The sequence below is a fragment of the Leptodactylus fuscus genome, chromosome 1, assembly GCF_031893055.1.
Source record: "Leptodactylus fuscus isolate aLepFus1 chromosome 1, aLepFus1.hap2, whole genome shotgun sequence".
NCBI lineage: Eukaryota > Metazoa > Chordata > Amphibia > Anura > Leptodactylidae > Leptodactylus > Leptodactylus fuscus.
This window is the reverse complement of record NC_134265.1, coordinates 306631662-306646892: the sequence shown is the minus strand read 5'-3', so window position 1 is coordinate 306646892 and position 15231 is coordinate 306631662. Positions and strand designations below refer to the sequence as shown.

General features: G+C 48.0%; 1 protein-coding gene across 4 annotated transcripts in view; it reads left to right on the top strand.

Moving 5' to 3' along the window:
* Positions 1 to 15231, top strand: part of MTUS1 (microtubule associated scaffold protein 1) — a 156493-nt gene that overhangs the window by 24725 nt on the left and 116537 nt on the right. For all 4 annotated transcript variants that reach the window (XM_075258774.1, XM_075258773.1, XM_075258775.1 and 1 more), the window contains exon 2: positions 12489 to 14857. In XM_075258774.1, coding sequence (XP_075114875.1) covers positions 12614 to 14857 — 2244 coding nt within the window. In that variant the 5' untranslated portion in view covers positions 12489 to 12613. The remainder of the gene's footprint in view (positions 1 to 12488; positions 14858 to 15231) is intronic.

The following is a 15231-nucleotide window of genomic DNA, read 5'->3' as shown; positions in this document are numbered from 1 at the left end:
CGCCCCCTCCCTCTGCTCACACAGCTCGTCCATAGACGAGCATTATCAGGAGGGGGAGGGGGCGTTCCTCCCTGCTCCACAGCACAGCGCGATAGGCGCCGCGAGGCAGAAGGACATCTCTGGCTAATGGTCAGAAACGCCCTTCTGACCATAGAGCACTACGGTACCGGCACCGTAAGCGCTTTACAGCGGGCACAGATCGGGAAAGCCGACAGTGCGCTGAATTCAGCGCACTGTCAGCTTTCCAGCAGTATATAACACTGCATGTGCCCAAAAGTGGTGAAAGGTCCTCTTTAAGATTTAAAGCTAGCTGTACAAATAAGGGGCTACTTGGTTGGCTAGTTTGTGTGGAAGGGTCTACTGACTCTCCTTGTGTTTAAGGGTGTACAACTTCCTCAATGAATTTAGTACATCCCCCCCCCCTTTTTTTTTTCTTTTCAAAAATACCCATTTTTGTGTTCCCATGAGAGAGAAGCTGAAAACGGTGGAGTCAGTGGACTGAACAGTATGTATTTCTGCTATTAAAGGGGTATTCCCATGTCGCATACTTACCCATCTTCATTTCTCTAAAATCTTCTGTTTTCCGGCTTTGTTTCGTCATTGGTGGGCGGGGTCACGTATGCAAAGCCAAGCGGCGAGATGCCGCCAGCCCTGCGTGCGCGCTCATACACCAGTCTACCCTTCACAATGCGAATACTGTATTCGCATTGTGAAGGTTAGACTGGTGTATGAGCGTGCATGCAGGGCCAGCGGCATCTCGCCGCTTGGCTTTGCATATGTGACCCCGGAGCGGAGCGGAACAGCATCGCTTCTGCCGCTGCTGTCTTCATGCAGGGCAGAAGCATAGCGATGTGCCTGTGCCGGCGTCTAACAGTCCCCAGCATCCGCCTATTACAGCGGATGCCGGGGAGTTAGATGCTGGCACAAGTGAAGCCGGCAACATCACTATGCTCCTGCCCTGCATGAGGCCAGCAGCGGCAGAAGCGATGCTGTTATTCCGCTCCTCCGCCCCGGAATAGCAGCATCACTTCTGCCGCTGCTGGCCTCATGCAGGGCAGGAGCATAGCGATGTTGCCGGCTTCACCTGTGCCGGCGTCTAACCCTGTATTGGCGGCCCCTTCCCCCAAAGGGTAAACTACCCCCCCCATCCCTTTCCAGGCTCGCTCCCGTGCACTTAGCCCCTCCTCCCTCCCCCCTCAGAGCAGGCTGACACATCACTTGACTCAGGAGCAGCTAGGTCAGGGCTGTGGCCACAAAAAAATTAATAAAGTGATATAGTGGACAAACAAAGCTGTTTTGCTGAAGCAATGTATTTAGGAAAAGTCTTACATTCACATTAGCAAGCAGTATAGATAGGATCCTTGTGACGGGACAACCCCTTTAAGTGAGCATGTATGCTTGGTTTTCATTACCCAAAGATGGGAGGGGAAATTGCCTTTATGATAAGGAAATCTATAGAGAAAAATTACTGCAAGTCATACTAAATAATTTAACCAAAATATGGGTATGATGGTGGTCACAGCTCTTTGATGCAGCCATCATTCTTTTGTCACACTAACAAGTGATGTATAAAGACTAAGGATGGTCTCATATTAAAGTAAGCGGGTGCAGGGCTTTACAGACTTGTGTAGAGGTGATATTGTGACCTCTTGCAGTACTAGTGCTCTGATACATAATACAACTGGTTAAAGCCAAACCAGTGGCGTAATTAGGAATGGCGGGGCCCCGTGGCGAACTTTTGATATGCCCCCCCCCCCCCCCAGTGACACCGACGCCGAAGACCTCGATCGACCCCCTCCTACACATTCCATTATCCCCCATAGTGGCCCCTGCACATAGTATTATCCCCCATAGTGGCCCCTTCACACAGTATTATCCCCCATAGTGGCCCCTGCACACAGTATTATGTCCCACTATGGACACCCATAAACCATTATTACCCCACAGTATAATAATTGGAGACCCGGGGGAATAAAAACATAAAAAACTACTGTTATTTACTAGAGATGAGCGAACAGTGTTCTATCGAACTCATGTTCCATCGGATATTAGGCTGTTCGGCATGTTCGAATCGAATCGAACACCGCGTGGTAAAGTGCGCCATTACTCGATTCCCCTCCCACCTTCCCTGGCGCCTTTTTTGCTCCAATAACAGCGCAGGGTAGGTGGGACAGGAACTACGACACCGGTGACGTTGAGAAAAGTAGGCAAAACCCATTGGCTGCCGAAAACATGTGACCTCTAATTTAAAAGAACAGCGCCGCCCAGGTTCGCGTCATTCTGAGCTTGCAATTCACCGAGGACGGAGGTTTCCGTCCAGCTAGCTAGGGCTTAGATTCTGGGTAGGCAGGGACAGGCTAGGATAGGAAGGAGAAGACAACCAACAGCTCTTATAAGAGCTAAATTCCAGGGAGAAGCTTGTCAGTGTAACGTGGCACTGACGGGCTCAATCGCCGCAACCCAGCTTTCCCAGGATCCTGAATGGAATACACTGTCAGTGTATTCCCGTATACCCGATATATACCCCGATACCCGTTCCAACGGTGTGCCCCCCCACCTTCACCCCAGAAATACCCTGCAAGTCCCCTAGCAATAGAATTGGGGCTATATACACCCACAATTTTTACTACTGGTATACAGTGCCATTGTCTGACTGGGAATTCAAAGAATATATTGGGGTTATAAATACCCTCATTTCTTGCTACTGCCATATAGTGCCAGTTTCTGACTGGTAATTCAAAGAATATATTGGGGTTACATGCACCCACAATTTTTACTACTGGTATACAGTGCCATTGTCTGACTGGGAATTCAAAGAATATATTGGGGTTATAAATACCCTCATTTCTTGCTACTGCCATATAGTGCCAGTTTCTGACTGGTAATTCAAAGAATATATTGTGGTTACGTGCACCCACAATTTTTACTACTGGTATACAGTGCCATTGTCTGACTGGGAATTCAAAGAATATATTGGGAATACAAATACCCTCATTTCTTGCTACTGCCATATAGTGCCAGTGTCTGACTGGTAATTCAAAGAATATATTGGGGTTACGTGCACCCACAATTTTTACTACTGGTATACAGTGCCATTGTCTGACTGGGAATTCAAAGAATATATTGGGAATACAAATACCCTCATTTCTTGCTACTGCCATATAGTGCCAGTGTCTGACTGGGAATTCAAAGAATATATTGGGGTTACGTGCACCCACAATTTTTACTACTGGTATACAGTGCCATTGTCTGACTGGGAATTCAAAGAATATATTAGGAATACAAATACCCTCATTTCTTGCTACTGCCATATAGTGCCAGTTTCTGACTGGTAATTCAAAGAATATATTGTGGTTACGTGCACCCACAATTTTTACTACTGGTATACAGTGCCATTGTCTGACTGGGAATTCAAAGAATATATTGGGAATACAAATACCCTCATTTCTTGCTACTGCCATATAGTGCCAGTTTCTGACTGGTAATTCAAAGAATATATTGGGGTTACGTGCACCCACAATTTTTACTACTGGTATACAGTGCCATTGTCTGACTGGGAATTCAAAGAATATATTGGGAATACAAATACCCTCATTTCTTGCTACTGCCATATAGTGCCAGTGTCTGACTGGGAATTCAAAGAATATATTGGGGTTACGTGCACCCACAATTTTTACTACTGGTATACAGTGCCAATTTCTAACTAGGAATTCAAAATGCGCAAGGCTCCCGGAAAGGGACGTGGACGAGGCCGTGGGCGAGGTCGGGGGAATGGTTCTGGGGAGCAAGGTAGCAGTGAAGCCACAGGGCGTCCCGTGCCTACTCCTGTGGGGCAGCAAGCATTGCGCCACTCCACAGTGCCAGGGTTGCTTGCCACATTAACTAAACTGCAGGGTACAAACCTTAGTAGGCCCGAGAACCAGGAACAGGTCTTGCAATGGCTGTCAGAGAACGCTTACAGCACATTGTCCAGCAGCCAGTCAGACTCTGCCTCCTCTCCTCCTATTACCCAACAGTCTTGTCTTCCTTCCTCCCAAAATTCCGAAGCTTTACAGAACAATAACCCAAACTGTCCCTGCTCCCCAGAGCTGTTCTCCGCTCCTTTCATTGTCCCTCAACCTGCCTCTCCACGTCACGATTCCACGAACCTAACAGAGGAGCATCTGTGTCCAGATGCTCAAACACTAGAGTCTCCTCCATCTCCGTTCGATTTGGTGGTGGATGACCAGCAACCCACCCTCATCGACGATGATGTGACGCAGTTGCCGTCAGGGCATCCAGTTGACCGGCGCATTGTGCGGGAGGAGGAGATGAGACAGGAGTTGGAAGAGGAAGTGGTGGATGATGAGGACACTGACCCGACCTGGACAGGGGGGATGTCAAGCGGGGAAAGTAGTGTGGATGTTGAGGCAGGTGCAGCACCAAAAAGGGTAGCTAGAGGCAGAGGCAGAGGTCAGCAGCTTAGGCGAAGCCAGGCCACACCCGGAATCTCCCAAGATGTTCCAGTTCGTACCCAGCCCCGAAAAACTCCCACCTCGAGGGCACGTTTCTCGAAGGTGTGGAGTTTTTTCAAGGAATGCGCCGAGGACAGATATAGTGTTGTCTGCACAATTTGCCTCTCGAAATTGATTAGGGGCTCTGAGAAGAGCAACCTGTCCACCACTTCAATGCGCCGTCATTTGGAATCCAAGCACTGGAATCAGTGGCAGGCAGCAACGGCAGGACAAAGGCCGCCTGCCGTTCACGCCACTGCCACTGCCTCTGCCACTGCCTCTGCCTCTGCCACTGCCACTGCTGACTGTGCTGGCGATGCACTCCAGAGGACGAGCCAGGACACCACTTCATCTGCCTCCGCCACTTTGTTGACTTCTACCTCATCCTCCCCTGGTCCTGTCTTATCTCCTTCTCCTGCACCATCAAAGGCACCATCAGGCGTTTCTTTACAACAACCCACCATCTCTCAGACATTGGAGCGGCGGCAGAAATACACTGCTAACCACCCACACGCGCAAGCCTTGAACGCCAACATCGCTAAACTGCTGGCCCAGGAGATGTTGGCGTTCCGGCTTGTTGAAACTCCCGCCTTCCTGGACCTGATGGAAACTGCGGCACCTCGCTATGCCGTCCCTAGCCGTCACTACTTCTCCCGGTGTGCCGTCCCCGCCTTGCACCAGCACGTGTCACTCAACATCAGGCGGGCCCTTAGTTCCGCGCTTTGCACAAAGGTCCACTTGACCACCGACGTGTGGACAAGTGCATGCGGACAGGGACGCTACATTTCACTGACGGCACACTGGGTGAATGTAGTTGAGGCTGGGACTGCTTCCCAAACTGGCCCGGTGTACCTCGTCTCCCCGCCTAACATTCCTGGCAGGGACACGAGAACAACACCCCCCTCCTCCTCCTCCTCTACCGCCTCCTCCTCCGCCACCGCCTCCTCCTCCGCCACCGCCTCCTCCTCCGCTGTTAGATTGACCCCAGCTACGAGTTGGAAACGTTGCAGCACTGGCGTTGGTAGACGTCAGCAGGCTGTGCTGAAGCTGATCAGCTTGGGGGACAGACAGCACACTGCCTCCGAGGTGAGGGATGCCCTCCTCGATGAGACGGCAATATGGTTTGAGCCGCTGCACCTGGGCCCAGGCATGGTCGTTTGTGATAACGGCCGGAACCTGGTAGCAGCTCTGGAGCTTGCCGGACTCCAACATGTTCCATGCCTGGCCCACATCTTCAACCTAGTGGTGCAACGTTTCCTAAAGAGCTACCCCAATGTTCCAGAGCTACTGGTGAAAGTGCGGCGCATGTGCGCCCACTTTCGCAAGTCGACAGTAGCCGCTGCTAGCTTAAAATCTCTCCAGCAACGCCTGCATGTGCCACAACACCGGCTTTTGTGCGACGTCCCCACACGCTGGAACTCAACGTTTCAGATGTTGAATAGAGTGGTTGAGCAGCAGAGACCTTTGATGGAATACCAGCTACAAAACCCTAGGGTGCCACAAAGTCAGCTGCCTCAGTTTCACATCCATGAGTGGCCATGGATGAGAGACCTTTGTGACATCCTACGGGTCTTTGAGGAGTCCACAAGGAGGGTGAGCTCTGAGGATGCGATGGTGAGCCTTACAATCCCGCTCTTGTGTGTTCTGAGAGAATCCCTGATTGACATCAGGGATAACTCAGATCACACAGAGGAGTTAGGGATAGCATCCGATCCGTCACAGCTGGAGAGTAGGTCCACACATCTGTCCGCTTCACTGCGTTTAATGGAGGAGGAGGAGGAGGAGGAGGAGGAAGAAGAGTTGTCCGATGATGTGATGGTGATACAGGAGGCTTCCGGGCAACTTCGAATCGTCCCATTGTTGCAGCGCGGATGGGTAGACATGGAGGATGAGGAGGAAATGGAGATTGAACTTTCCGGTGGGGCCAGAGGAGTCATGCAAACTAACACTGTGGCAGACATGGCTGAGTTCATGTTGGGGTGCTTTACAACCGACAAGCGTATTGTCAAAATCATGGAGGACAACCAGTACTGGATCTTTGCTATCCTTGACCCCCGGTATAAAAACAACATCTCGTCTTTTATTCCGGTAGAGGGGAGGGCCAATCGCATCAATGCTTGCCACAGGCAATTGGTGCAGAATATGATGGAGATGTTTCCAGCATGTGACGTTGGCGGCAGGGAGGGCAGTTCCTCCAGTAGGCAACCAAGTTCTCACCGGTCCACACAAACGAGGGGCACACTGTCTAAGGTCTGGGACACCTTGATGGCACCCCCTCGCCAAAGTGCCGCCACGGAGGGTCCTAGTGTCACCAGGCGTGAGAAGTATAGGCGCATGTTGCGGGAATACCTTTCCGACCACAGCCCTGTCCTCTCCGACCCCTCTGCGCCCTACACGTATTGGGTGTCGAAGTTGGACCTGTGGCTTGAACTTGCCCTATATGCCTTGGAGGTGCTGTCCTGTCCTGCCGCCAGCGTCCTATCTGAGAGGGTGTTCAGTGCAGCCGGTGGCATCATCACTGACAAGCGCACCCGTCTGTCAGCTGAGAGTGCCGACCGGCTCACTTTGATAAAAATGAACCACCACTGGGTAGAGCCGTCATTTTTGTGCCCACCTGTGTAAAGCACCCCAACATGAAACTCCATGTCTGTACTCAACCTCTCCAATTCCTCCGCATCCTCATACTCATCCACCATAAGCGTTGCACAATTCTGCTAATACTAGGCTCCCTCCACCCTGATTTCCCCCAACTCTGCTGGTTAGAGGCTCCCTCCACCCTGATTTCCACCAACTCTGCTGGTTAGAGGCTCCCTCCACCATGAATTTGCCCAAACTGGGCTGTTTAGAGGCTCCCTCCACCATGAATTGGTCCAAACTGGGGTTTTTAGAGGCTCCCTCCACCATGAATTGGTCCAAACTGGGCTGTTTAGCGGCTCCCTCCACCATTAATTGGTCCAAACTTGGCTGTTTAGAGGCTCCCTCCACCATTAATTGGTCCAAACTGGGCTGGTTAGAGGCTCCCTCCACCATGAATTGGTCCAAACTGGGCTGTTTAGCGGCTCCCTCCACCATTAATTGGTCCAAACTTGGCTGTTTAGAGGCTCCCTCCACCATTAATTGGTCCAAACTTGGCTGTTTAGAGGCTCCCTCCACCATTAATTGGTCCAAACTGGGCTGGTTAGAGGCTCCCTCCACCATGAATTGGTCCAAACTGGGTTTTTTAGAGGCTCCCTCCACCATGAATTGGTCCAAACTGGGGTTTTTAGAGGCTCCCTCCACCATGAATTGGTCCAAACTGGGCTGTTTAGCGGCTCCCTCCACCATTAATTGGTCCAAACTGGGCTGGTTAGCGGCTCCCTCCACCATTAATTGGTCCAAACTGGGCTGGTTAGAGGCTCCCTCCACCATGAATTTGCCCAAACTGGGCTGTTTAGAGGCTCCCTCCACCATGAATTTGCCCAAACTGGGCTGTTTAGAGGCTCCCTCCACCATGAATTTGCCCAAACTGGGCTGGTTAGAGGCTCCCTCCACCATGAATTTGCCCAAACTGGGCTGGTTAAAGGCTCCCTCCACCATGAATTGGTCCAAACTGGGGTTTTTAGAGGCTCCCTCCACCATGAATTGGTCCAAACTGGGCTGGTTAGAGGCTCCCTCCACCATGAATTTGCCCAAACTGGGCTGGTTAGAGGCTCCCTCCACCATGAATTGGTCCAAACTGGGGTTTTTAGAGGCTCCCTCCACCATGAATTGGTCCAAACTTGGCTGTTTAGAGGCTCCCTCCACCATTAATTGGTCCAAACTGGGCTGGTTAGAGGCTCCCTCCACCATGAATTGGTCCAAACTGGGTTTTTTAGAGGCTCCCTCCACCATGAATTTGCCCAAACTGGGCTGTTTAGAGGCTCCCTCCACCATGAATTGGTCCAAACTGGGCTGGTTAGAGGCTCCCTCCACTATGAATTTCCCAAAACTTGGCTGTTTAGAGGCTCCCTCCACCATGAATTGGTCCAAACTGGGCTGGTTAGAGGCTCCCTCCACCATGAATTTGCCCAAACTGGGCTGTTTAGAGGCTCCCTCCACCATGAATTGGTCCAAACTGGGTTTTTTAGAGGCTCCCTCCACCATGAATTGGTCCAAACTGGGCTGTTTAGAGGCTCCCTCCACCATGAATTTGCCCAAACTGGGCTGGTTAGAGGCTCCCTCCACCATGAATTTGCCCAAACTGGGCTGTTTAGAGGCTCCTTCCACCATGAATTTGCCCAAACTGGGCTGGTTAGAGGCTCCCTCCACCATGAATTGGTCCAAACTGGGTTTTTTAGAGGCTCCCTCCACCATGAATTTGCCCAAACTGGGCTGGTTAGAGGCTCCCTCCACCATGAATTGGTCCAAACTGGGTTTTTTAGAGGCTCCCTCCACCATGAATTTGCCCAAACTGGGCTGGTTAGAGGCTCCCTCCACCATGAATTGGTCCAAACTGGGTTTTTTAGAGGCTCCCTCCACCATGAATTGGTCCAAACTGGGGTTTTTAGAGGCTCCCTCCACCATGAATTTGCCCAAACTGGGGTGTTTAGAGGCTCCCTCCACCATGAATTTGCCCAAACTCTGCTGGTTAGAGGCTCAATCCACCCTGATTTTCAAAACAAATGTTGGTGCCAACCTCAACTTACTACAAGGGCCAAATTCACTGCTGGTGACAAGCTCTCCTCACTGCAAGTGCCAAATACACATGTTTCAAGGTGTTTTCCTACTGTCAGAGAGGTGGTATTGAGTGTGTAAAGTGTGTAGTTGTTAGGCTGTGATGTTGGGGTAATAGAGGGTCTTTGGTGTGTTAGATGCCCCCAGACATGCTTCCCCTGCTGTCCCAGTGTCATTCCAGAGGTGTTGGCATCATTTCCTGTGGTGTCATAGTGGACTTGGTGACCCTCCAGACACGGATTTGGGTTTCCCCCTTAACGAGTATCTGTTCCCCATAGACTATAATGGGGTTCGAAACCCGTTCGAACACACGAACATTGAGCGGCTGTTCGAATCGAATTTCGAACCTCGAACATTTTAGTGTTCGCTCATCTCTATTATTTACCGATCTCCCAGCTCCTATGCGGTCTTCTCCGCTGCCGTCCTTGTTCAATGACGTCGGAAGTCACATGACCCGGGACGCAGGCCGGGTTCATGTGACGTCAGAGATGTCAGGACGGAGGCCTGCCAGGATCGTGGAGAGGTAAGTAACAGTGTTTTTTTATGTTTCTTACCTCTCCCGGTCTGCCAATCAGTATACTCGGGGGGGTTCGAAAAGACCCCCGAGTGTAATGATAGCAGCGGTAGCGGCTGTCACCAGGCCCCTAATGTCCCAGGCCCTGTGGCAGCTGCCTCTGCTGCTATGGCGGTAGTTACGCCACTGAACCAAACAGTAACCGTCCAGCTCTCCAATGAGAAGAGTGTAGAAAATGCCGACTCCATGGACTGTCCTCCAAGGCAAGACAATAAGACTTGTGACGTCTCTTAAGAATGCATTAAAACTATAATTGGTATAGCTGTCTGATGTGACTGGTTGTTTGCGATGCCTCTAGGTTACTGTGAATCATTGATAATTGACTTTTAGCATGCTGCATGCTTATTCTTGGTTTTCTTGTTTGTTCTTAGTTGCATCTATTCATCTTTCCCACGTTCCCACACTTATCAATTTACAAGTCATACCTACTGTAAAACTCCTGATTTAAAAGGCACTTAGTTATGGTTTGCTCTATGGTAGTAGTCCACCATAAAGTCTATGCAGGGCGGTGCGGCCTCGTGGCAAACTTTTGACGTTCCCCCTCCATTGATGACCCCGACCGACACCTCCTTCCGCCCCTTCACTATGGGGAATAACACTGTGCAGGGGCCACTGTGGGGAATAATACTGTGTGCAGCGGCCACTATGACATAGTGGCCCCTGCACACATTTTTTGTGCCCCATTGTGGACCACCCATGAACAATTATAATACTCTGGGGTCTAATCAGACCCCAGAATATAATAATTGGAGACCCAGGGGAGGATACAAACATAAGAAAACACTAGGGGCAGCACGGTGGCTCAGTGGTTAACACTGAAACCTTGCAGCTCTGGAGTCCTGAGTTCGAATCCCACCAGGAACAACATCTGCAAGGAGTTTGTATGTTCTCCCCATGTTTGCGTGGATTTCCTCCCATTCTACAAAAGACATACTGATAGGGGGGGGGGGGGGAGTACATATGGGGCTCACAATCTACTGTATATTAAAAAAAAAAAAAAAAAAAAAAACTGTAAAAAACCCAGTTAGTTATCCCTTCCTGGCTCCAGCGCACTCCCCGGTGATGTTGGCCATCTTCAATGACGTCACTTAAGCTGGGACTTGCATCGTGACACATAAGAACGCAGGCCCCGGCCCATGTGATGGCACCTAGTAGACCTGAAAGACTGCCGGAGCCAGAAGGGTTAAGTAACAGTTTTTTTTTATGTTCCCTTGGCTAAAAGACTCCCCAACCCCATTACTTGGCTATTACTTTTTGGCAGGTGCTTTAGACCTATACTTTCTCTCTTGACATTGGTTATTGAGACAGTTTTACAAGGGTGAATGTACCTGCTTGTTTTCAGCATGTATATTTCTTCTAGCCTTCCGGGTTCTTTGACATCATTGCTTTCTAGCCTTGGTCATTAAGTTCTGGGTCCTGATAAGACTAGTGCAAATATTGGTGTTGCCTAACAAACAAATCAGGTTGCTATCATCATCTCTGCAGCCCCATGGAAAATGTGGTAACAGTTGTATGCATGTGACTCATGCCGCCGTGCTATGTTAAAAATTTTACTTATGAGAAAAAGGGCTAGAAAACTATTTGTCTGTAATGTATTGACAATAATACTTTTGTGCATAATACTTTTTGTTGAAAAAGCCCACCCAAAGATATTACTGTTACATAGCAAAATATAATAAGGTTAAATGAAGGAAAAAGTCCTTCAAAGCCAGACTATAATCCTATAGTTTTGATCCTGAAGAATGGGGGAAAAAAACCCTTGAGATGGATGCCAAGTGCCCATGTTTGTGGAAAATAGTCTTTCAACTTCAAATATGAAGCCCTGAATCAATGTCCTATCCCAAAAATCTAATTCCCATAACTTAAATGGATACTATAATTTAAAATGTGTGTGTGGTTTTTTTTTTCCCGACGAACACGTAGGAATAGCCTTGAGAAAGGCTATCCTTCTCCTACCTTTAGATGTCTTCTCCGTGCCGCCGTTCGCCCGAAGTCCTGTTTTTCTTTGGTATGCAAATGAGTTCTCTCTAGGCACTGGGGACGAGCCCCAGTGCTCAAACAGTACTGGGAGTGTCCCCAATGCTGCAAGAGAACTCTCCAGCAACGCCTCCATCTTCTTCTGGAACAGCCTCTCCCTGCGTCGTCTTCCCACGCCTGGGTCAAACTTTTACGCATACGCAGTCAGCTCTGGCCTCAGGCAGAGCCGACTGGACATGTGTGTGGCCATTTTTTTGTGGCCGCTTACACAAGCATGCAAGTAGAGGCGTTGCTGGAGAGTTCTCTCACAGCATTGGGGACGCCCCCAGTGCTGCAAGAGAACTCATTTGCATACTGAAGAAAAATGGGATTTCTACCGATAGGCGGCGCGGAGAAGACTTCTAAAGGTAGGAGAAGAATAGCTTTTCTTAAGGCTATTCCTACGTGTTAGTCAGAAAAAAAAAAAAAAAAACATTTTAATGATGGGATCCCTTTAATATATTTTGTATTCAGGAATCCAAGCCCCTCTTCAACTTGTGCTATGTGTCAGTCACACCATCCTGTGGTAGAGTTTCCCATATCTCACTCTGTTATAGTTAAAGGTTGGCCCTTTCTGTGTCTCTTGAAAACATCACTTTAGCCAGAAAATTGTGCAGTTAAGCAGATTGTTCTAGTTTAATGTTTTTTTTTGTGTTGTATTACATTGTGTGCCATTAAATATTATCTAATTTATTGTATTTTTTTTTTTCCAGGACTGTTCGGTCCTCATGAATGCATAACGCAAAAATTCTTGCCGAAAATAGATCCTTATGTGGACTGTGTCTATTCCACCTTGGACATGCCCTGACTGAAGTGCACAAAGCTGAAAGGCAGCACAATGAATGTAGATAATGTGGAAGAATCTACCAGGAATGGATTTGGCTCCCCGTTGCTTTATGATGATGATGGCAATGGAAATGCAAATGAAAAGATTCCCAGGTGCTCAGAATGTGAACAAAACCTAAACTCTAATGCTTCCGTTGCCGGTAACAAATGCGACGATGGTAATGGTTCTTTTCTGAAGGGTCATAATGGGCTAGAGCTTGAGGGTTCTATGGACTTTATAAACGACACACATGATGACAGCATGAGAAAAACCGCATATTCAGCAGACACACTAGAGCTGGAGGAAACTGTGGATTATATTAATAAGGAACCTTCCGAAAAAATCTGTTTATTCCCCAATAGAATCCTTTTGCCCTCATATCCTGAACCCATGCACGAGGACAGCATCATAAAAAATACAAGTTCCATAGATATAAAAACTATAAATCTTGAAGAAACTGTGGATTATAGCAATCAGCAACCCTCGGAGAAAATCAACTCGATCCCTGGTAAGATACTTCCACCTCCACAACATGAAACCACCACAAATCCCACCTCCTTAAACTATAAGCACAGTAATCTGAATGTTGAAGAATCTATGCCTTATCTACAGAAGTCAAATGAAGCACAATATAGGAAAACTGAGTCTTCAAGGACATCTCAGTTGACTATAAAGCAAACTGATGAACCCTGTGAGAACGTTGTAATGGAGTCGATAGACAGAGATGCTTCATTCTCCAAACACAGAGATGTAGAGGTGCCAGCATTAAAATTGTCTATGTCATGGGACTTGAGTAATGAAGAATGTATGAGGAGCAACAGCCTAGTTGGTAGTAGCTCTGAAAAGCCGACGAGTCCTTCTTTACTGGAAAGTTCCCTGTTACCAAATACCTCCACTGAAGTGTTTTCAGGGTCCTTGAAGTGGACCAACAATATCCCTAGCGACTGTCCCAATAATGAACAATCCAATAAGGACTTGAGTTACTTTGAAGTGCCTCCTCATAATAGAGATTCCAAAGAAAAAGTGCTGAATGATATTGGTGCAGAATGTATAGGCCGTGTAGATGACATCGATGTGGCCACTGGCAATACACCTAAAGAGAGCGTAGAAAACCATAACCAGACTCTAAACAACATTGACCAATTCACAAAAATGAAGGATTTAAACAAAAATAACTTGTATCCTGCGGCCGGTACAGAAGAAGCCATAATTCCAGTTCTAAAAATAGAAGAAATTGACCTTGAAACCAAAAACTCGAATGGTGCACTTGTGCAAGACACCGGCTCAGTAAAGGCCTCTGGTGAAACACAGTCTTTAAGCCCAGAGTCAAAAGACTTCTTGTCTAACCTAACTGGCCACAACTGTGAAGACACATTCTTAATAGCTAGTCCTTGTTCACAAACTGATGCCAAGACATATACTTCTACACCTCTGCCAGAGTCCAAAAATATGACTTTCTCTGTTCCAGTGATAGATGATATTGGATGGACTGATAAACCCAAAATTCCCAATTCCCTGAAGGAAGCGAACAGGGAGAATGCTCTAGAAACTGTTAAACCTTCCCTTGGGAATGGTATGGCTAAACAAGCTAACAGGAAGCCAGCTGCAGCGCCATCTCTTCCAAAAGGCAAGAAGAATGAATTGGTGAACTTTCCCAAACCCAACTTTAAAAATGTAAAGGCAAAAGTGCTGAGTAGACCCGCCTTAGTAGCAAAAGATTGTCCCTCGTCCGTTTCAAAAACTTCTCCAAGGTCCCCGCAGTCTCATTCTAATGTATCTTCACCTGTAGCATCACCCCGGGCTCCTGCGTCTACCATCAAAACATTGAGAAAAAAACCTGTTCCAGATCAGGAGGTGAAAACAGAGGCTGCTATTGCTAAATCTCACCGGCAGCCAATTAATAAGCAGCTCTTCCCTGGCCAACCTGCACATGCCCCAACCCATACGAAATATGCTCTAGGTAAAGTTCCCAGAACTGCTGTGCTGAAGCAGACACAAGATGAGAGTGAGAGAGCGAGTTCTTCAAATTCAACGCGCTCCTCTGGATCTGCTGCTGTCTTAACCTGTGCAGCCAGCTCCAGAGTGACGGAGCAGAAGGGAGACAAGGTGAAGACCATTGTAAAGACTGCCGCTGTGAATGGTCTGCAAATGGGGCCCGATAAAACGGAGCAGAATGGCCTCATTGAAGCTCCCTATGAAAAAATGGAATTCCAGAAAGAAGACGGCACCTCTGGTGATATATTTGGCAACGTATCAGTAAGTGTGTATTGAGTCATTCCTAAATGATGTTGTTGTCTTGCACTTTTTTATTCTATCTATCTATCTATCTATCTATTCATCCATCTATCTCTGTAACTATTTCATATCTATCTATTTATCTATCTATCTATACTGTTTTTTTTAATTAATAACATTGCACGTTTGCAAACAAAATATCATAGAATTGCTATTGTTGAGTAGTCCTAATAGATTCTTCAGTCCCAACCCTGGGACATAATGTGTTTTGTATCCCACATTTATGCAGAACTCTATGCTGGGCCTCAGTGCTGCGCTCATGTAAACATCCAGCATGATTGTGAAGATCACATTTCAAGTAACCCCTGCCAAAACCACGAGTATCTGCGTAGTGG